Here is a 23,400-nt window from a genome sequence, read left to right as displayed (position 1 = left end):
AACTGTATTAAGAAATGATAATGCCAAATCTCAATGGAGAAGTCACACAACTGATAACCTTGACGAATGTATTCCTCCAAGAGGGTTCAAAGATAACATCTAAAAGTTGCCTCGCTTGATGTGTAGGTTTAGTGTTTACCAAATCATTCCCAAGCAATCAAAACTCCAAATAAAATTAAATGCTTGATCATCATCCAAATGAATCTAGAAATTCCTGATATGGAAATCAGAGACACATAACAGCATTCAAAAAAAATCATTTAACAGTGCCATAACTTCTCCTTGGGGCATGGCCAATCCACACTGATGACCCAGTACTATTAACATTCTATATACTCCTTTCAGTGTTATATATTTATAGAAAATGATTGGCAGATACTCTCTGTACATAATTGCTAACCCCTCCCTTCAATCTAAAATCTATTCTGTAATCTTCAGGACACTAATGATTCAGTATATGAACCTTCTTAGTAGCTACGTTTCAGTTATAAGCATATCTAATGCTTGACCCAATATCAGATCCATAATTAGTTCCGCTTTATTATCAACCAGTAATCAATTATGCTTTAGTGAATGATCTAAGCCACAATTAGTTGTTACATTTAGACCCTTAATTACTTCCAGATAGCTCAATGTCCTTTCAACCCTATACTGACACAAATTAATGCACTTAAAATAGGACAAATCATGATGAATTTCCCTCCCTTTACTTCATGACTAGAATAGATTCAGATTATGTCACTCCTCCAAATCAACTACCCAACAATCCCTATACGCTGCCCATTGTGTAAAGGTTAAACAACCATTGTCTTCAAGTTACTGGTGTAAAATTCACCATATTAGTACATTCCATTAAAAACTCCACCCTCACAAACAACAAAATATACTTTATTATTATTTTATTTTGATAGTTAAAATAATTTTTATCAAAATAAAAACAAATTATTAGTAATCTTTAAAAAAAAACACCAAAGAAGAGAGTCACTTAACTTGGGAGGGCAACTATACACCTATTCATATTTATAGAACACTAGTTCTAACCCTGCGAAAATGGCACCTACAATGTGGACACATATATTTATGACTCTTCTGGAGCTATGCAAATATGTGTGGATGATGTATGTGTTTAGATGCATATTTTATAACCTACAGGTATACTTTTGACTCCATCCACGTTCTATCAAAACAACTCCTCCAAACATACCTACTCCAAAGTCACACACAAGCATGCACCTACTTGCATTAGTTAGTACTTGCATGTGTGGGGTGCTTTTATGAGGTCTTTTATGCAAGCATAAAGGAAAATACATCCGAAAAAGGATTTATATACTATCCAAAAATGTTTGTACACTTTAAACTACAACCATGACTGTTGAAAAGCAATCTTCATTGAGGATATGTGACAGCTATCTATCTATACATACACGCATCTATACCTATACACACACACATCAGTTGTGTGTATATATGTGCATGCACTCACAGCCTTAAGTTTGTACACAAACACTTTTAAATGGAAAAATCTGAGACTGAATAACAGGGGCGTAGCCAGACAACAGATTTTGGGTGGGCCTAGGGAAGAAGTGGGTGGGCACCAATTGTTCTCCCCCTCCCCTCCCCACCACCCAAAAAAATATCTCAGCTGGTGGGAAAACGCTTCTTTTCACCTTGGCAGTCTGCAGCAGGCATGTACTGAAAACTGAACATGTGCAGGTGCCGGTATCATGGAGAGTAGCGTTTTCATTACCGTCTGGAGGAAGTCTTCAGCTGACCGAGCTTGTGATCCCACAGCTACCACTAAACATGTGCTACTGTTGGGTGGGCCTGAGCCCTAAGTGGGTGGGCCCCAGCCCACCCGTGGCTACGCCACTGTTGAATAAACATTTACAAAATAAAACATTCCACTGGAATCCAATTAGGGTTTCATCAGTGTACTATATCTAATCTATAATTAGAGCTAGAGGTCTCATTCAGCACAGCAGCCACAGAGGTCATCTCATTGTCTGGCTTGTTATATCTATATCTCTGTATTAATATCAGAGGGGCACAGTCTTTGTTCTCAAAGGATTTATATGCCTGTTTTTCTAGGCAATTAAGTTGTGCAAATCAACTTGGCTCTCAGACCAAACTTATGCAAAAACACTTGATGAATATTTGCTGTAAAAAAAAAAAAAACCCCAGAGCAAAAGGAAACTTACAATAAGTTCAAAAACAGAAATTATGAACTGACAGTATAAAATATGGCATAGACAACAATCTCCATAATACCACCAGAGCTCACTAAGAGGTATAAGAAGAGGTTTGCCCCTTTGGTGGTACTAAGTCAGCAATATCTTGCCTCCTTGCTGTGGGTTCTTCTAGTTTGGGTAGTGACAGCATCCTGAAAACAAGGCTTCCTGCAGTCATCAAGAATTATCCTCTGATATCTTTCAGGACTCCAGAATCCCTACCCTTTAAACTCATAGTCTGTGGTTTCTTTCAAATCATTTGTTATAAATATTTAAAAGATATTTGCATAAACTGATTAAGCATCCTAATTTGCATATTTAGCTTATCCTGAAGACTAGAGGCCAATCAAATTTTGGTTTCAGCATTGGAACTAGCCAAAATACAAGTTTGGCCAGGAACCAAAACTTTATGCTGGGTCCCCTTGCACTCCCTCCCTTCCTCCCCCTGCGTGCAGAATGAGACTCCTTCCCCTCCATCCTGTGCAAAGAACAAGCCTCTCCCTGGGTCTACTGTCCATCTCCTGCTGGTCTGGTGGGTAATTAGAGCAGGAGCAATCCCAGTTACTTCTACCATACTGGATCCAATAACCTCCAGTTGCAGTCTCATGAGACTGTCACTAGAGATCATGGCAGCCATTCTGGCAGCAGAATGGAATGGACAAGAGTGACTGGGGATTGCTCCTACCCCGACTACCCACTAGACCACCAGGGGATGTGAGATGGAAGCTCATTCCTTGCATGGAAGGGAGGGAGAGGACTCATTCCATGCAGGGACCGGGCTGGGCCAGGCCTAAGCAGCCAGATTCAGCTTCGGTCAAAACTTAGCAACAAATTTCAGTTAAAGATTCGGTTTTGGCCGAAATCAAACAAACTGGTTTTGGTCACCCTCTACTGAAGGCTTGGCCTACTTGTGGGCTCAAGGGTGAGAATTATGCGTCTCTGAAGAATTTATATTTATCTAGCTATGAAGCATGGATGCCTGTTACAACAACAAAGCCCCTTTTCATAAAAGATCTGAGAAACTCCAAGGAGGTGGGGCAGGGGTTAGACACACTTAAATGCTGATCTCACTTTATCCGTAAGAGAGCAACAAGAGAAATAGGGTCATTAAGAGGGTCATTTTAATATTTTGTATCTGTTATACTTGAAGACTAAATTTAAGAAACACACTTCCTGGCAGTACTACTGCTACAAAAAACAAGGACTCTAGAGTAATTCTAATTCCATAAAGTTCTGTTTCAGCATGAGTAGAAAGTGCTCAGAATTGTAAGTTTAACAGTGTATGCTCCCTGAGCAATGATACCTTGCGATCAATGCATACAAATAGTTCAATTAGTTATTTTTCTTCCAATGAAAACTCCCTAAAGAAAACAAAATACCAATCAAACATGTCATGTTACACACTTGGATAGGGAACAAGGCAAACCTACAAACAAATGCCACATGATTTTAGCAACAAAATAGGATATGTATTAATGTGTTTGGTGCATTTCAACATGCTACAGGCAGAAAATAAGATCAGAACTGTCATTTTACCCCAAGACCCACATCAACCAGCCCCCGGAATCAGACTGCCTATTCTTTCCACTCTGTCCATTTAAAAGCGGCCTTGTGGTTTACATCATTCAGATCTAGTCTTATTTTGATTAACAAGAGTGAGCTTTAATTCTTTCAGTGCAAGTCAGTTATTGGGTTCACAAAATGATCCAGATGATCCACAAAAACTCCACAGGAAAAATGTTAATGCTTCACAAGATCAAATATTAATACAGGGATAAAACTGGATGAGCAAACTTCTGGTGATTATACAATACCGTAAGGGGGAACTAAAGCTCTGGTAGCAGCGTCTTCACTTAACACTTGGCATCCTAAATAAGGAGTAAAATCATACTTTTGCTTAAATATTCAGATTCCTCATTTCTCCAGTTATCTCTTCACATATAAACTTGGTGCTTACTTACTGTGATCTATATAGAATGTCCGTCCATCCAAATGTATTCTTTCCTCCCAACCAGGCTGGCAAACAAAAGAGAAAATATAGCCAATGTCACACCTAATTTTGTTGAAAAGGGCTTGGGTGCGGGGGTGGGAATGGACAAACCACATTTCAACTGTTGCTTTTTCCACACTAAAACACTGTTGTGAAAAGAAGCAGTTCAGATGCCACTTGTGCCCCCTTCCCTAGAAAATTGAGGAAGAAGCCAATGGCACACACTGCTTCAAAGACAACCTGCCATCCATCCTCCATGCCGTTGCAGTTAAAAGGTGAAATGAACCTTGAGGAAGGCGGTAAGGAACTTGCTGACCTTAAAGGACCCTTTCATCTATAGAAATATGTTAGTGCCTTAAGTATGCAGCGTCCATCTGCAGAATGTGGTATATATGGTGAATTTGTGAACATCTGTAGGGATGGGAGTCCAAAAGTCTTAACACATAGACCCACACCTAACCAGGCTATATGTCTAGCATCTGACCTAAAAAAGTTACTCCTGGGGTATTCTGCCCAACTGCACACTGCAGAATTTGTACTGAATTCCCCACCTGCACAGAATTCCGCACTTGCTATGCAGAATTCTATGTAGGCTCAGGCACCAGTGGCTCACCTCCATTTCCCTTCTCCTTCTCTGCCCTAATTGCACAGGAAGAGGAGGTAGCATATGGTGCATACTGGGCCATGTCCTGCTCTTGTGTGTCATAGGCCCAACTGCTGACTTCAACCGTGTGGGCTGGAGTACAGTCATGTGGTTCAAATGAGCAGCTGGACATAGAATGGCAAAAGAGGAGGATGTAGTCTTATTTGCACTGTGTACCGCCTCTTCTTAAGGTAATATCAGTGCAGGGTGGGAAGACTAAACGTCCAGACTGGGTGAGAGCTTGGGGTGGGAGGGGGATGCCTAGTGATGTACTGTGTGGGTGGGGAGCATAACAAGCTTGGGAGTATGGGATGTTAGGTGAGGACACCTTTGGAGTGTGAGGATGGATATGAGTGAAGCTTTGGGGTGTGCCATGCAGGTGTGGGAGCACAGCAAACTTGATGGTATGCCATGGGTGGGGAGGGGGGCACAGAAAGTCTGATGATGCATCCTTGAGGGGAGGACAGAAAGATCAGGTGGCTTATGTGACTAACAAGGAAGGCAAGATGAGGGTTTGTGGTTACGGGCAGGGACAGAGAATGTGGGATGGTAGTATGTGCCGGGGGGGAGAAAGATGGAGAAGTGGGGGGAAACTTTGGGGACAGAGAAAATTAAGGGTATTACTAGGAGAAAATGGAATAGATGGGGGAGGGGGGCAAGGAAGGCTGCAGTGGCGTGGAGATAGAACCATGGGTGGAGAAAGACAGAGCTCAGAAGGTTGGAATCTGAGGATAGAAAAGGTGGGGGAGGGGGATTGAAGGCCTGGGGGAGGAGTCAGGCATTATAACAGGAAATCACTGTTGATAAAACCCAATAAAAAGAATAAGTTTCCAAAAAATATATAAAATATGCAGAATTTTACAATATAAGTGCTTTCCTCCCTCCATTGTATTACTACAGAACACAAAATATTAACACAGCAAGCATCTAGTTTTTCAGTATTACTAGCATGATTGCTTGAAAGTCACTATACTGACTTAAGTGACTGACCAATACAATAATTCTTTACAATAACTAGCAAGATTGAATTGCGAATGTGGGGGAAAATTCAACACATAACTGTTATCAACTGCGTATAGGAAAATATGTTTACAGCTGATATTCTGTGTTCCACACCAGTGACTTTCAACCTGATCCTCAAGGACCATCCCCAGGCAGTTGGGTTTTCAGAACAGCCACAATGAATATGAGGGGATCCATGTGCCTATAATGGAAGTTGTGTATACAAATAGGTCTATTTTCAATGTGGATACCCTGAAAACTAGACTGGTCAGTTGGTCTTTGAGGACCAGACTGAGAAGCACTGTTCCAGACCCTACATATCTGTACTAAAATCATAAGGCACTATATAGAAAGGAACTTATACATGTAGCAGCTATCATTAAACATGTTAAGTCCCATTTTCCATGAACTTTCAGTGGCACTAAAAAATTCCCTCTAATGCTCCAGCATCATAGTGCATTTTGCCTAACTCTACTCAAAGTGGTAATATTCAGACCCTACTGGGGAAATTCTATAAATGGCGGCTAAAGTTTGGCATTAATTCCGCACCTGAGTTCTGGCGCGGAAACGTGTTTTAATGGATGTAAGGTGCCAAAATGGGGCCAGAATGGCAAATCAGCACGGAAATACACTTGCATGCCCAGTTATAGGATAGCACCTAAGTGTATCGGCACACAAGTGCAAAAAGGGTGATCCCATGGGTGGGTCAAGGGTGTTCTGGAAAACTTGTGTGCAGTATTACAGAATACCATGGATGTGCGCCCAACTTGAGCGCCGGGATTTACACCTGGTTTCAGTTGAGTCCAGCTTTGGCCGTGGAATTCAGAGACTAACACTATTCTACAGAGAGCTCACATCCCGAAGCACCCTTTATAAAAGAGGGCCAAGTGCTGATTTTTTTTGGCGCTTATATTTGGGTGTCATTTACTGAATCTGACACTATCCATATTAAGTGATTTAATTCAGGCCAACAAAAAAGTTGATATAAATTAAATTGCTATGCATGAAACGTCTGAATATCACTGCTATACATATAGCTGCCAACAGCAAGATGTATAGTAAAGCTAAATATATGTATTTTTAAAATGTCACAGCTGGTGGGATGTGCGTGCACACCACCAGAATTGAATACTGAGCCCATATTATTTTGCAGTTAACTTTTTAGGTATTGCACAGTAGATGTAATTACTGAATTTCTATTAATTATAACTAAGGATCACATGTTGTTTTTGTCAAAACTATGCAGACACTGGTAACAATTATTAACAGCTATTATTCTTACAGATAAAGATAAGAGTGTCCCTGCTTGCTGGAGCTTACATTCTACTCGAAACACAGAGGCGGCTCTTAAAACCTACTTATTCAGGCAAGTATTTGAGTCTACTAGCAGAATCTTCCCTTGGTGTTCCCTCCCTATTTCCTCGGGCCTTTGCAGATCCGTGTTGGAGCATTGAGCCTGCTGGATCTGATCTTCCTCTATCCCCAAGCTACTCCTTTGTGGAGCATTGCAATTCTCCAGCCTCCATTTCTGCTTTCCTATCTAATTTATAGTACTTTTCTGTGTTTTCTCCTGTTATTAATACATTGCTGAAATCGGTAAGGTTAAAACTGGGAAAGGATTTAAGAATTAAAAATAATATTCAAAAGATGGGTGAGGGGGGGAGGGGGGGGAGAGCCTGATGCACTGTGAAAGGCAATGGAACGGTGATCTGCTTTTCTATCTATTTCACTTCTGTTTGCGGATTCTTGTCTATTATCCATCCTCTGTTGGAAAGCATGGAATTGGAAGCTGAAAATGGATGGGAATAGCACAGATAAAAGCTGCTTGCCTGATGAACAAAGGTCTCAAGGAGATGTGTACAGGAAGATATTTTGGGCTAAATTTAGTAAATGACGCTCAAAAATCAGCACAAAAAAGAAATTGGCGCTCAATTCTATTCTATAATGGGCACTCGCTGTAGAATATCATAGAGTGCCGATTTCACTGCCCAAATTTGAGTGCCAGGACATACGCCTGCTGAACCAAGATGTAATTCCCGGCACCCAATTTGGATGCACATCCTCGGTATTCTATAACACTGAGTGCAAGTTTTAGCCTAGGCACATCCTACAGCCACACCCCCTTTTGGGTTGCATACAGGGTATGATACATACCTGTAGCAGTTGTTCTCCGAGGACAGCAGGCTGATTGTTCTCACGACTGGGTTGACGTCCGCGGCAGCCCCCACCAACCGGAAGAAGCTTCGCGGGACGGTCGGCACGCAGGCCACGCCCACCGCGCATGCGCGGCCGCCTTCCCGCCCGTGCGCGGCCGCTCCCGCCAGTTGAATGACAAGCAATAAAATATGAAACACACAACTCCAAAGGGGAGGAGGGAGGGTAGGTGAGAACAATCAGCCTGCTGTCCTCGGAGAACAACTGCTACAGGTATGTATCATACCCTTTCTCCGAGGACAAGCAGGCTGCTTGTTCTCACGACTGGGGTATCCCTAGCTCTCAGGCTCACTCAAAACAATAACCCAGGTCAATTGAACCTCGCAACGGCGAGGGTACAACAAAAATTGACCTACGAAGAACAACTAACTGAGAGTGCAGCCTGACCAGAATAAATTCGGGTCCTGGAGGGTGGAGTTGGATTTACACCCCAAACAGATTCTGCAGCACCGACTGCCCGAACCAACTGTCGCGTCGGGTATCCTGCTGGAGGCAGTAATGAGATGTGAATGTGTGGACAGATGACCACGTCGCAGCCTTGCAAATCTCTTCAATAGTGGCTGACTTCAAGTGGGCCACTGACGCTGCCATGGCTCTAACACTATGAGCCGTGACATGACCCTCAAGAGCCAGCCCAGCCTGGGCGTAAGTGAAGGAAATGCAATCTGCTAGCCAATTGGAGATGGTGCGTTTCCCGACAGCGACCCCTAGCCTGTTAGGGTCGAAAGAAATAAACAATTGGGCGGACTGTCTGTGGGGCTGTGTCCGCTCCAAGTAGAAGGCCAATGCTCTCTTGCAGTCCAATGTGTGCAACTGACGTTCAGCAGGGCGGGTATGCGGCCTGGGGAAGAATGTTGGCAAGACAATTGACTGGTTAAGATGGAACTCCGACACCACCTTCGGCAGGGAACTTTGGGTGAGTGCGGAGCACTACTCTGTTGTGATGAAATTTAGTATATGGAGCATGAGCTACTAGGGCTTGAAGCTCACTGACCCTACGAGCTGAAGTAACTGCCACCAAGAAAATGACCTTCCAGGTCAAGTACTTCAGATGGCAGGTATTCAGTGGCTCAAAAGGAGGTTTCATCAGCTGGGTGAGGACGACGTTGAGATCCCATGACACTGTAGGAGGCTTGATAGGGGGCTTTGACAAAAGCAAGCCTCGCATGAATCGAACGACTAAAGGCTCTCCAGAGATGGCTTTACCTTCCACACGATAATGGTAAGCACTAATCGCACTAAGGTGATTCCTTACTGAGTTGGTCTTGAGGCCAGACTCTGATAAGTGCAGAAGGTATTCAAGCAGGTTCTGTGCAGGGCAAGAACGAGGTTCTAGGGCCTTGCTCTCACACCAAACGACAAACCTCCTCCACTTGAAAAAGTAACTCTTTTTAGTGGAATCCTTCCTAGAGGCAAGCAAGACCCGGGAGACACCCTCAGACAGACCCAACGCAGCGAAGTCTACGCCCTCAACATCCAGGCCGTGAGAGCCAGGGATTGAAGGTTGGGGTGCAGCAACGCTCCGTCGTTCTGCGAAATGAGAGTCGGAAAACACTCCAATCTCCACGGTTCTTCGGAGGACAACTCCAGAAGAAGAGGGAACCAGATCTGACGGGGCCAAAAGGGCGCTATCAGAATCATGGTGCCGCGGTCTTGCTTGAGCTTCAGTAAGGTCTTCCCCACCAAAGGTATGGGAGGATAAGCATACAGGAGGCCGGTCCCCCAATGAAGGAGAAAGGCATCTGACGCTAGCCTGCCGTGTGTCTGAAGTCTGGAACAGAACAGAGGCAGCTTGTGGTTGGTCTGAGAGGCGAAAAGATCCATCGAGGGGGTGCCCCACTCTCGGAAGATCTTGCGTACCACTCTGGAATGGAGCGACCACTCGTGCGGTTGCATGACTCTGCTCAGTCTGTCGGCCAGACTGTTGTTTACCGCCTGCCAGGTACGTGGCTTGGAGAAGCATGCCGAACCGACACGCCCAACGCCACATACCGACGGCTTCCTGACACAGGGGGCGAGATCCGGTGCCCCCCTGCTTGTTGACGTAATACATTGCAACCTGATTGTCTGTCCGAATTTGGATAATTTGGCAGGACAGCCGATCTCTGAAAGCCTTCAGTGCGTTCCAGATCGCTCGGAGCTCCAGGAGGTTGATCTGCAGATCCTTTTCCTGGAGGGACCACAGACCCTGGGTGTGAAGCCCATCGACATGGGCTCCCCACCCCAGGCGAGATGCATCCGTCGTCAGCACTTTCGTGGGCTGCGGAATTTGGAATGGACGTCCCAGGGTCAAATTGGTCCGTATGGTCCACCAGAGCAGTGAAGTGCGGCAACTGGTGGAGAGGCGGATGACATCCTCTAGATTCCCGGTGGCTTGGAACCACTGGGAAGCTAGGGTCCATTGAGCAGATCTCATGTGAAGACGAGCCATGGGAGTCACATGAACTGTGGAGGCCATATGACCCAGAAGTCTCAACATCTGCCGAGCTGTGATCTGCTGAGACGCTCTGGTCTGCGAAGCCAGGGCCAAGAGATTGGTGGCCCTCGCTTCGGGAAGGTAGGCCTGAGCCGTCTGAGAATTCAGCAGCGCTCCTATGAATTCCAGAGACTGAGTTGGCTGGAGATGGGACTTTGGGTAATTTATCACAAACCCCAGCAGCTCCAGAAGTTGAATAGTGCACTGCATGGACCGGAGGGCTCCGGCCTCCGAGGTGTTCTTGACCAGCCAATCGTCGAGATATGGAAACACGTGCACTCCCAGCTTGCGTAGGTAGGCCGCTACCACCACGGGGCACTTTGTAAACACTCGTGGGGCAGAGGCGAGCCCAAAGGGCAGCACACAATACTGAAAGTGCCGTGCGCCCAGGCGGAATCTGAGATACTGTCTGTGAGCTGGCAGTATCGGGATGTGAGTGTATGCGTCCTTTAAATCCAGGGAACATAGCCAATCGTTTTTCTGAATCATTGGCAGAAGGGTGCCCAAGGAAAGCATCCTGAACTTTTCTTTGACCAGGAATTTGTTCAGGCCTCTCAGGTCTAGGATGGGACGCATCCCCCCTGTTTTCTTTTCCACAAGGAAGTACCTGGAATAGAATCCCTGCCCTTCCTGCCCGGGTGGTACGGGCTCGACCGCATTGGCGCTGAGAAGGGCGGAGAGTTCCTCTGCAAGTACCTGCTTGTGATGGGAGCTGAAAGACTGAGCTCCCGGAGGACAATTTGGAGGCAGGGAGGCCAAATTCAGGGCGTATCCGTACCGCACTATTTGGAGAACCCACTGGTCGGAGGTTATGAGAGGCCACCTTTGGTGAAAGAATTTTAACCTCCCTCCGACCGGCAGGTCGTCCGGTACGGACACTTGTAGGGCGGCTATGTTCCCATGGATCCAGTCAAAAGCCCGTCCCCGGCTTTTGCTGTGGAGGCGCAGGGGGCTGCTTAGGCGCACGCTGTTGACGGGAACGAGCGCGCTGGGGCTGTCCCTGTGCCTGACGAGGCCTTCGGGCCGGCTGGTTGTACCTACGCTTCGCAAAAGAATAGGGTGCAGCCTGCCGAGCCCGGGAAAAACGTCCGCCCGCGGGGGCGGGTGCTGAAGGCTCCCGGTGGGAGAGCTTGTCGAGAGCGGTTTCCCGCTGATGCAGTTGGTCAACCATCTGCTCGACCTTCTCGCCAAAAATATTATCCCCCCGGCAAGGGACGTCGGCCAGTCTCTGCTGGGTGCGGTTGTCCAGGTCAGAGGCGCGCAGCCATGAGAGCCTGCGCATCACTATACCTTGGGCCGCAGCACGAGATGCCACGTCACAGGTGTCAAAAATCCCCCTGGACAGGAACTTTCTGCACGCCTTCAGCTGCCTGACCACCTCCTGATAAGGCCTGGACTGCTCCGGCGGGAGCTTATCGACCAGGTCCGCCAGCTGTTGCACATTGGTCCGCATGTGGATGCTCATATAGAGCAGGTAAGATTGGATGCGGGTCACGAGCATGGAGGATTGGTAGGCCTTCCTCCCAAATGAGTCCAGAGTGCGAGACTCCCGCCCCGGGGGCGCCAAGGCGGTATCCCTCGAACTCCGTGCCCTCTTGAGAGCAGAATCCACGACCGCTGAGTCATGGGGCAACTGGGGCCGCATGAGCTCTGGGTCAGAGTGGATCCTGTACTGGGACTCTGCTTTCTTGGGAATGGTGGGGTTAGTTAGTGGTCTCACCCAGTTCCGAAGCAGCGTCTCCTTCAGGATATTGTGCAGCGGTACCGTGGAGGACTCTCTAGGTGGTGATGGATAGTCGAGGACCTCGAGCATCTCGGCCCTCGGCTCTTCCACAGAGACCACGGGAAAGGGAATGCTTATAGACATATCCCGCACAAAGGAGGCAAAGGAGAGACTCTCAGGAGGTGAGAGCTTCCTCTCCGGTGACGGCGTGGGGTCCGAGGGAAGGCCCGTAGACTCCTCTGAGGAGAAATATCTCGGGTCCTCCTCTTCCCCCCACGAGTCCTCATCCTCGGTATCGGACATTAGCTCATGTAGCTGAGTCCGGTACCGGGCCCGGCTCGACGTCGAGGCGCCAAGGTCTCGGTGTCGTCGAGCGGTGGACTCCCGCGCCGGCGGGGACGGAGCTCCCTCCATCGACGTCGACGGGGACTCCACCTGCGTGGCGGTCGAGACCGGCACCGCAAGCGGCGGCGGTGTCGACAGCCCCGGCGCCGGGCTAGAGCTCGCCGGCGCCACAGTCATCGGCGCCGGGGGCGCCGGCACAGCCTGGCGCATCAGCCCTTCCAGGATCCCCGGAAGGATGGCTCTGAGGCACTCGTCCAGGCCCGCTGCCGGGAAAGGCGGTGGGGCCGGTAAGGGTGTCGGTGCCAGAAGCTGCTGGGGGCCAGGAGACGGCACCGAGGTGCCGGAACCCCGACGCGTCGGTACCTCCACCACCGACGGAGATCTCTCCTCTCTGCGATGACGCTTCGGCGTCGACTCCTCTTCAGGATGCACCGAGGGCTCCCGGTGACGGCGCTTCTTATCTTTTTTCCGGTGCACGTCACCGGCGCCGGAGGGCATGGAGGAGGAGGAGGTCGATCCCCCTCGGTCTCGAGGTACCGGGTCCGACAGGGTTCGGTCCCGTGGCTCACGAGTTGAGGGAGTGACCGGGGCCGACTGCCCACGCGGCCTCTCAACCCCACTCTCACCGGCGGACCGGCGGGCCAACGGGACCTGTTCTCCTGGGGTCGCTGCCATCGGTGCCGATGTCTCGGGCATCGATACCGGTACCGAAGAACCGGCCTTCGATACCGATGCCGTCGAGGTCAACGTCGAGGGGCCGGCGCAAGTTCCAAAAAGACGGTCCCGCAGAACTTGCCTCGCAACCTGAGTCCGTTTCCGGAGACCGAGACACAAAGCGCACGACTTGAGATTGTGCTCCGGCCCGAGGCACTGGAGGCACCAAGCGTGGGTGTCGGTCTGCGAGATCGGCCGGCCGCAGCGACCACACTTCTTAAATCCACTCGGGACCTTCGAGGACATCGACGGAAAAATCGCGTCGGCGAAGTCAAAGTCGGCAATGGTGGCTAAAATCACACCACGAAAAAATCAACCGACCGAGCGGCCACTAGGCCGCAACGTGGCGTCCCCGCTAGAAAGCGAGGGAAAAAGGGGAGCGCGTGCTCCACACGCGCAAAAAAAAATTTCTTCTTTTTTTTTTTTTTAAAACAATACAAACAAAAACAGAAGGAACCGAACGGTCCAAGCGACGATCCGCGTAAACGCGGTCGAAAATCCGGCGGCTGAACAGAGAGAGAGGCAAACGCACCACTCTCTCAGTCGCGGAAAAAAAGTAACTGGCGGGAGCGGCCGCGCACGGGCGGGAAGGCGGCCGCGCATGCGCGGTGGGCGTGGCCTGCGTGCCGACCGTCCCGCGAAGCTTCTTCCGGTTGGTGGGGGCTGCCGCGGACGTCAACCCAGTCGTGAGAACAAGCAGCCTGCTTGTCCTCGGAGAATATGGGATTTGGGCATACACTGTTACAGAATAGCACATAGCAAGATGTGCTCGCAAATTCAAATTGGTGTCAATTAGTGTCAATTAGCACCTGATTATTGGCACTAATTAGCGTGTTAGTCAATTTAGTTGGGTGCCCATCTTGGATCGGTGCCCAATTTTGGGCATTATATATAGAATCCAGGGGTTTGTGCTTGACCAGGAGAAACCTGAATTGTATATCAAAGTGGATGGGGAGCTAATATGGTGACTTGAGAAGCTGGTGTTACACAGTTGTCATGGCATGAAAAGCGTTGCACAGCTGAAATTTAAATAGACTTTAGTGGAGACAAATGATGCAGTGTGAAAACTAAAAGGAGCAGTTTGTAAAGGGGAGGTAATGGGAAAGAGGATAATGAATTTGCCAGTGTGTACTTATGGAAAGCCTTAAACAGGAAGAGTATTTGTGGAACACCATGAAGTTAAGATAAATAACTGTATTTGGTCCTTGCAGACGTGTCTGAACAATGTAACATAGCATATAAAAATATAATGCTGATGCTTACTGGAAGAGGACCCAAGTCATTAGGATTTAAGGTGGCTTTTGTTCTCAAGTGTACTGGAAATTTGAGCCGAGGATCTTCCTAAAATACAAATAGCCAAAAAAAAAAAAAAAGCATTAGTGGGTAAAAATATAGTTTAAAAATTCTAAACATAACATATGCTTCAAAAATCATATACACTAGCTTTTAGTGGTTATTTTCAGAAGCTCTACTCTTGTTTTTCAAGACTATAAACTGGCATTTAGACAGCCATATTGCATGAACGTCCAGATCCCAGTTTTATAAAGGCAGGATGTCTAACATTGCAGTACATACATATGGAGAGGGGGGCATGGCCTGGGCGGGAGTAGGGAGGGCCCAATACTACTACTACTACTACTTAACATTTCTAGAGCGCTACTAGGGTTACGCAGCGCTGTACAATTTAACAAAGAGAGACAGTCCCTGCTCAAAGAGCTTACAATCTAATAGACAAGTGAATGGTCGGTCCGATAGGGGCAGTCAAATTGGGGCAGTTTGGATTCACTGAACGGTAAGGGTTAGGTGCCGAACGCAGCATTGAAGAGGTGGGCTTTAAGCAAAGACTTGAAGACGGGCAGGGAGGGGGCTTGGCGTAAGGGTTCAGGATATAGATGTTCAACTATGATTACAGAAGGGGAAGGGACGTCCAAGTTTGAAAGATGGACGTCGTTATTTAGACCTGGTACTTGTCACATCCAGGTTACAGAAAGGTGCTCTGACTGATCAGCTCTCCACTAGAGGGATTAAGGAACAACACCTCCTTACTCCTTTCTGCTCCCCTGTATGTAAAACCAGCAGGAGAAAACAGGCTCCATGACATCTTCAGGGACTATAGACATTCTTAAGAGAATAGCTTTCAGATCTGAGATGGACGTCCGTGAACATCCACCATGAACATCTATTTTACAAACTAAAATGTCCGAATTATGAATGGGGAGAACAAGGGACATGGATGTCTGTGTAGATATTTTATAAGATAGACATCCCTATGCTGCCATACAGAAGTCCATGTCTCTTGTTCTCCCCGTTCATAATTCAGACATTTCAGTTTGTAAAATAGATGTTCATGCTGGACGCTAACGGACATCCATCTCACATGTATTTTAGAACAGGCTCTATCTATCCTCTTCTAAAATACCTAAGAGATAAATGTCCATTTGTGACATTCTGAATTGGACATCCTTTCTAAAATGTTCCTCTTTCTGTGTTTGGGGAAAATTAAAAAAAATAAATAAATAAGCAGACAGTGCTTCTTCATCCTCATATTTATTTATTTATTTTGGTGCATTTTTACCCAACATTTTCCCACAAGAGCAGGCACAACGTGGCTTACATTAATTCATGAGGATACAATACAATACGGATTGTGACAGGAGGGAATGGAACTTGGGATTACATGGGGTGACTGTATATATGTATAGGTGCCCATCTATCCATGAACCACAACATGGGACAGAAGGAGAAGCACATATGACTGTATTAACTATCATGGTGGGACCAAGGAGTATGTGAGTCACCAAGAATGTATCTAGAACATCCATGTATGTTTTTATTTTATTACAAAGATACACACACAGAAATCATTTTCTTTAAGAAAACAATCATGAGGATTGTCAAAAACAAGGAAGAAAAGTCAAACACAACAGGCAAATTACTCCTCACTCTATATCCCTAGACCACAAAGAGAGGACCCCCAAGATCTCAAACAGTTTGAGAAAAATGATTATAACAATCAAAAAGGCAATAAACCTAAAGAGAGAGGAATCTATAAAATAATTCTATTCTACAGGTAGACCTTCATCCTGTGTAACTAGGCTAAATCCTGTAGTAATATATCACAAAAGAGAAAGAGAGCAATACTACCACCATTTTGCCCATTAGATTTTGTCCATTAGATTGAAAGCTCCTTTGAGCAGGGACTGTTCTTCTTCGCTAAACTGTACAGCGCTGGGTAACCCTAGTAGCGCTTTAGAAATGTTAAGTAGTAGTAGTAGTAAGTAATCAAAAAAAGAAAAAAGCTCTCACAATAGCTGTGGCACAGAAAAAAGTACTTGAATCTATCCCACTAAAGATTCTGTGGAGTGTATCTGTTCTAATTTTGAAAATACAACAAGGGAAAAGCCTCAGAATTCCCCAACCTCCAGCCTATATATATATATATATATATATATATATATATATATATATATATATATATATATATATATATATATATATATATATATATATATATATATATATATAAGGCTTCACATTGAGAACCGTAGTGCTCTTCCAACATCGGAGGGGGTTCTCATCACAGACAGAAAAACCCTTGTGTCACCATGTACCTTTTTAAACTCAGGCTCAGAAAACAAACAGAACATGGAAGATAGCCATAAATACAATTTAATATGTTTATTTATTTTATTTGTTGCATTTGTATCCCACATTTTCCCACCTCTTTGCAGGCTCAATGTGGCTTACAATACATCATGAATAGTGGAAATACATGAGAAAGTATACATTTAGTATACAGAAGAATTTTGGATAACATGATAATGATAAAACATGATAGTATTTTAACAAGCAAACATAGTAAGAAATATTTAAGAAATATATAAGAATTATATAAGAAAATATACATTTAGTAATTGCAGAAGGATCTTGGGTAACATAATAGCGAAAAACATGATAATAGTTTGGCAAGCAAATATTGTAGAGGCAGTTCTGGATATGTGCACAGGAGTTCATATTTGTTGATCATTGTTGTATGCCTTGTTAAAGAGATGGGTCTTCAGTAGAATTCAGAAGTTAACTAGTTCATAGATCGTTTTTAAGTTGCGCGGCAGCGTATTCCAGAATTGTGTGCTCAGGTAGGAAAAGGTTGACGCATGCGTTAGCTTGTATTTCAGACCTTTACAATTTGGGAAGTGAAGATTAAGGAATGTACGGGATGATTTTTTAGCATTCCTGGGTGGTAGATCTACCAGGTCTGACAAGTAGGCTGGTGCGTCTCCGTGAATAATTTTGTGAACTAAGGTGCATATTTTGAACGTGATACGTTCTTTGAGTGGTAGCCAGTGCAGCTTTTCTCATAGGGGTTTAGTGCTTTCGTATTTTGTTTTACTGAATATGAGTCTAGCAGCAGTGTTCTGAGCTGTTTGAAGTTTCTTGATTATTTGCTCTTTGCAGCCAGCGTAGAGTGCATTGCAGTAATCAAGATGACTGAGTACCATTGATTGTACCAGGTTGTGGAAGACGGTTCTCGGGAAGAAAGGTCTTACTCTTTTTAATTTCCATTTTATTAATTCTATTTCTAGGTATTTATTTACTGGAAATTTAGAGACTAGCTATTAATTTGCATTAAGGGAATAATGCATTTTTCTGTCAAATAATGCATGTTAAATGGCAAAAATAATGCATTATTAGCTCTTAACTGCACGGTGTTCAAACACACTTTAAACAATAAGATGATGTCAAACATGCACATGCATACAAAGCAGGCCATTATTATACAAAATGAATAATACAGCTTGCCTTTGACCTTCACCAGTTGTATTATTCATGAAAAGATAATGCCAGCTTCGAGCTGGTGCCATCTTTCTTCTGCAGGAGCATCAGCTGTTAATGCATGGCCCGATTCTCCCAGGAAGCTCTTTAAAGGGGCTGATGTTGGGAGACTTGTAACCATTTATCTACATCCCAACCCCCCAATCAAATTGCTAACATGATCCAACTTTTCTCACCTTTCCCTCATCGTGCACCAGATGTTGACCTGCTGGCTAGTGTTTGGAAGGTGGGGAGGAGCTATCCTTGATTGTTTTTGCCCTCTCAGCACCCAGGTTCAAAATGGTGCTGAAACCCACTAGTGGTAGTCTCATGGTACTACCATTTGGCAGTTGGCAGCTTGATCCCTAGCGATAGTTTTGTGTGTTATCCCTATGCGGTCTTCGGTGCCATTTTGACTCAGGCACTGATGAGGCAGAAGAGAACAAAGTTCATTCCTGACCCTGCCCATTAGCTACCAGATACAAATCTTGAAAATAAAAATGTTAATTCATCCGGAAAAAAGCTTTTCACATTTAACAGGTTTTGGAAATAAGCTCTTCAATTTCTTTGTGATGCAGAATCCAGGATGCTACAGCAGGACTTATGTAGCTTACAAAAGGAAAGAAAAAACCCGTAACATAAACAAGGGCTGTTAAATGTAGCTGCCACTTGGACTATGCAGGCCTGTAACTGTTAATTGTAAATTAGCATATGGCTAACTGATACAGAGGACTAATTTTGTTGGGGGTGAAGGAGTGGTGATACAGCTGTACTAAAATTAGAAGTTTCTTCCTAGTAATGCAATCAGCACCAACACAGCACCTTTTGGTAAACAAAACATGTTATTTCAGACTGACTGTAATCAAAGGCAATTATACCGTGGGGGAGATGAGAATGAGACTCAAGTACTGGATTACTAAGCTTTCTCAAATGACTAAACTCGGGGCTAGCACAGGCAGGCATGATGACTCCACACACTAATCCATCCATATACACATTAGAAGCCTATTCCCAGTGTTACAAATTTTAAGGGAGATTAGAATGGACAATAACACTATTGCTAAAGCCAGTGTTAAGAGAAAGTGAGACTGATGGCTGGAAAATTCCACAAGCATCATACAGAATCTGCAATAATGATAGAAGGCTGCCAGACTACATGCCATAAATAGATCTCTCCGCACCCTTAAAATAGTCCCGATTGAAGATTTTGGGTCTGCTGTTCATTTGAATACTATAGAATCCTGAAATGAGGCCCATCAGTATTCCGAGAGTATATTAAGTCAGGGTTGGCTCAAGGGGTTGTGGTGCTCTAAGCCAGCTTTTGCTTTGCTGCCCCCTATCATGGGACCAATTGTGCAGTACGAACCATGTAGATATTATAAGGAATGGCCCCTGGCAGCAAGTGTTGGAGCTCCATGAGATCCCAGAGGCTTGTTCCATGGTCAAATGGAAATCGAAGGTGGGTGCTCTGGTGGAGCTCAGAGAGTCTGTTGCCATGGCTGAGATGATCAATGCCTTCTTGGTGCATGGTTTTGGTCTGGGTACCTTGGAGGTTTCTTCAGCTGGGGTGCTATTTGGCAGAGACACAGCCTGCCTCTCTCAAAGAGGTCGGCTTCTTGCTCACTGCCACTCCCCTCTAAGGTCAGATTCTGAAACAGGGGAGAGTGGAGACAGACGTACAGCTTCATAGAGCTGCTGGTGGTGTGATGGCTGCAGGAGTTCCTTGTGAATCATCTGCAGTGCCAGCTTCTAGAGGTTCTGTGCAAGCTGAATCACACGTTTGGAGACTGAAGGTTAGTCTGCTGGCTCAGCAGATACTGGGAATGCAGGAGGACTTTCCCCATGGAGCAAGATTAAGTACATAAGTATTGCTACTCTGGGACAGACCGAAGGTTCATCAAGCCCCCAGCATCCTGTTTCCAACAGTGGCCAATACAGGTCACAGGTCTTTAATTTGGAAGCTATTTGGGACATTACCTCTGGCCTTCCCAAGTACCCAGTTGTGGAAATTATCTTCACAATTGGAGCTAGTTGTTAGAGTTTGTAACAGGAATATAATACAGTTTTCTTCACAAGCAACCAGACATGTCAGTGGGCCATTATAGCTGCCACTTACTATATTATAGTGTACTATTATATTATAGTACAGTATTTATAGTTTACTATAAACATCAGCATTATATGCCCAATCAACCCTTCCAATCTGCCAAGTTATCCTGTCCACACAGCTGAGGAAACATTCCAGCTCACAGCCAGAGTGACCACATGCAAGACTACTCTTTATCTAAGACAGTCTATCTTACAGAACAGTGGGATCGATGCAGAAAGGCATGGGATAGAGCTGATGACTACACAGCTTCTACAGCAAACTTTCTGCAAACAATTGCCCAAGGGATGCACTGTTCAATGAGCATGCAAGTTACCACTGCAAAATGTCACACACTGACAGGTAGGGTAACATTTAAAAATAAGCAGCTGGCATATTTTCTGCAATGGCCTTGGTACTCCAGTCCCCTCCTCTGAACTAACGTCTCCAGTGGCACCCACCACATCCTGGCCCAACCCAATCCAAGCCCCTCCCAGAAGAACAGCCAGGTTTTTACATCAGGGGGAGCACATATTTTTTAAAACAGGCACCGGTGTGAGGCTGACGGGCCAATCCGCATAGGCGCCGTTTTATTCAAAAACAGTTTGGGGGAGCGGCCACTCCCCCTGCCCCTGTCACTTTTTGTGAAATTCCCTGGTGTCACGAAAGTACTGCTCCACTCCCCCAACCTGACCACCATGACGTTCTCTAGTGTCTAGTGGCACCCTCTAATCATTTGATCCCTCTCCCAGGCCCCCCCATACCTTGATGCCCACTCACTCCTGCTTCGGCATCATCATCTTTCAAAATGATGGAGCCGACATGGTGCATCCAGGGATTCATCGAGCAGAGTCAGTCTTATGAGGGAATTTTTCCTTATTGTGCAGACTTTCCCCACTTGATGTATCCAGGATGTACCGAGTGAGTTCAGGCACCGCCATTTTGAAAGACAGCAGCATCAAGAGAGGGTCGAGTGAACATTGCTCTTGCCTCTTTCAAGGTACAGGAGTTTGAGACGCCTGGGAAGGGACTGGGGTTGGGAGGTGCCACTATGCACCAGGAAGGGTTTTTTTTTTTGAGAGGGGTTGAGTTGCAGGGGGGAAGGGCGTCACTCAACACTAGGGCTTTTTTTAAAGTCAGGAAAGGGGAGGATTGGTCATGTCAGGGAGGGGTGCACTAGACATCAGGTCATTTTTATTGTCAGGGGCAGGGCAATCAGGTTGGGGAAGGAAGAGGGTGCCACTAGGCACCAGGGACCAAAGCAGGTAGCCATCAAGGGCAGGCTGATCAAGGAGAGGGAGGAAAGGGGGAATGCTAGATACCCACTCTTCTTAACCAACCCTTCTACGCTGCCCTGGACCTCACAAAAAATTTCACTTGTTGTGCATGTGTCAAAAGCTATGTTTTTTTTTCCTTTGCATTACAGTGGAATAGGTAATGGCCTCATTAATGCAGAATGTGGCCATGTTTACCCAAGTTTAACACCTATGCTCAACCAATAACCATGTGGATTGGCTCACGGTAGCTTTCTACAATGGCCTCTGTGTTATAGTTATCATGCTTAAAACGTGTCACTCTGTGCCCTCCTAAAGAGAACAGTAGAAATGAAACAACAAAAAACAGATGTTACTATACTGATCAAACTTATTAAACTGGTCTTCTCCTATAAAAATAAAGGAATCATCTTCTTTCAAATCCATGCTAGTTTGTGATACATTATCTACAAAATGTCCCACTTATCAAAACTCCTTTGTGCATTTTGACCTTTTTATTTTAAATAGTGCAGTCAGCTCTGGCTTTTAATCTCTCATTAAACAAAAGACCTTCCTCCAACAATCATAATGAAGATGCAAAATCAGTCAAGGATTTTTGATAACATCAATTTATATAATGCAAGCAGAATACCAGAGATGGAAGCTGAAGCATACCATTATTTTATCTGAATAGTACTTTTATCCAAAGCATTTCACAGGAAATTAAAACGACACATATGTACAATAAATGTGGCGTAGGATTACTAAATCTAAACGGATTCTTCCCACAGGGAGAACTTTGGCAGGTAAAACTATACAGTGAAGTCAGCAATAGATGAAACAACAGAGTGGAGCCAATCATGGAGGAAGCAATATTTACTGAAGGATCCAACAGAGCCCGTGTTTCAGTAAAAGCCTTTATCAGGGGGGTTATCAGATGAAATCCCAACAGTGTGTATTATCTCTTAAAAATCTTCACTCATCAATGAATAAATGAAGATACCAATGGTAAAAAATTAGAATGATGGTGGAGAGGAGAGAAAGGTCTGAGGGGTGGGAGGAGGAACGCAGGAAAAGATATTGGACCCACAGAGGAAACGGGGTGGGAAGGAGGAGAGGCAACACCTTGGAGGAAAATGTGTGATATATTGCACATATAGGGAAGGGAAGAGGGGAGGACAGGGTGCACATGAAGGGAATGAAAGAGGGGAGACTTGCTGCACATGAAGGGAATGAAAGAGGGGAGACTTGCTGCACATGAAGGGAAGGGAAAAGGGGAGACATGCTGCACATGAAGGGAAGGGAAGCGAAGAGGGAAGACAGGGTGCACAAGAAGGGATGGGAAGAGGGGAGACAGGCTGTACACATAAAGGGAAGAGAGAGGGAAAACAAGATAGATTTGAAAAGGAGGCAGAGAAATTGAAGAAAGATGAACATGCAGCAGGCTTTGGTCCTGGCAACCTGGGTTCAACTCCCACTGCAGCTCCATGTGACCTTGGGCAAGTCACTTAACCCTCCATTGCCCCAGGTAAAAAAACAAAACACAAAACTTAGACTGTGAGCCCTCTAGGGACAGAAAAAGAACCTGTGTACATCTAGTAGAGCTATAGCAATGATTAGTAGTAGTAATAGTATCTTACTAAGGATTAGTATGCTTTTTTTTGTGTGGCATAGGTATTTATTTATGTATTTATATACCGGCTAGACCTAAGCATTTTACAATTGCTTACAGGTATTGGCATTCCCAAATGGGCTCACAAGGGCTCTGTTTACTAAGGTGTGCTAAACATTAGACATACCTATATATTCCTATGGGTGTCTCTAGCATTAGAGCACGCTAATTTTTAGAGCATGCTAGAAACACTAATGCAGCTATAGCACAGCTTAGTAAACAAGGCCCTATGTATTTTATTT

The 23,400-nt window shown here is 45.4% G+C and overlaps 1 protein-coding gene across 3 annotated transcripts in view; it reads right to left on the bottom strand.

Annotated features, from left to right (window-relative positions):
* The window catches only part of NEDD4L (NEDD4 like E3 ubiquitin protein ligase), a 757,870-nt gene that overhangs the window by 91,543 nt on the left and 642,927 nt on the right, over positions 1-23,400 (bottom strand). For all 3 annotated transcript variants that reach the window (XM_030192990.1, XM_030192991.1, XM_030192989.1), the window contains 2 exons: positions 14,599-14,676; positions 4,190-4,244 (listed from right to left, as the gene is read on the bottom strand). In XM_030192990.1, coding sequence (XP_030048850.1) covers positions 4,190-4,244; positions 14,599-14,676 — 133 coding nt within the window. The remainder of the gene's footprint in view (positions 1-4,189; positions 4,245-14,598; positions 14,677-23,400) is intronic.

Source organism: Microcaecilia unicolor, chromosome 2 (assembly GCF_901765095.1).
Source record: "Microcaecilia unicolor chromosome 2, aMicUni1.1, whole genome shotgun sequence".
NCBI classification, from domain to species: domain Eukaryota; kingdom Metazoa; phylum Chordata; class Amphibia; order Gymnophiona; family Siphonopidae; genus Microcaecilia; species Microcaecilia unicolor.
This window is presented reverse-complemented; position numbering and strand designations above follow the sequence as displayed.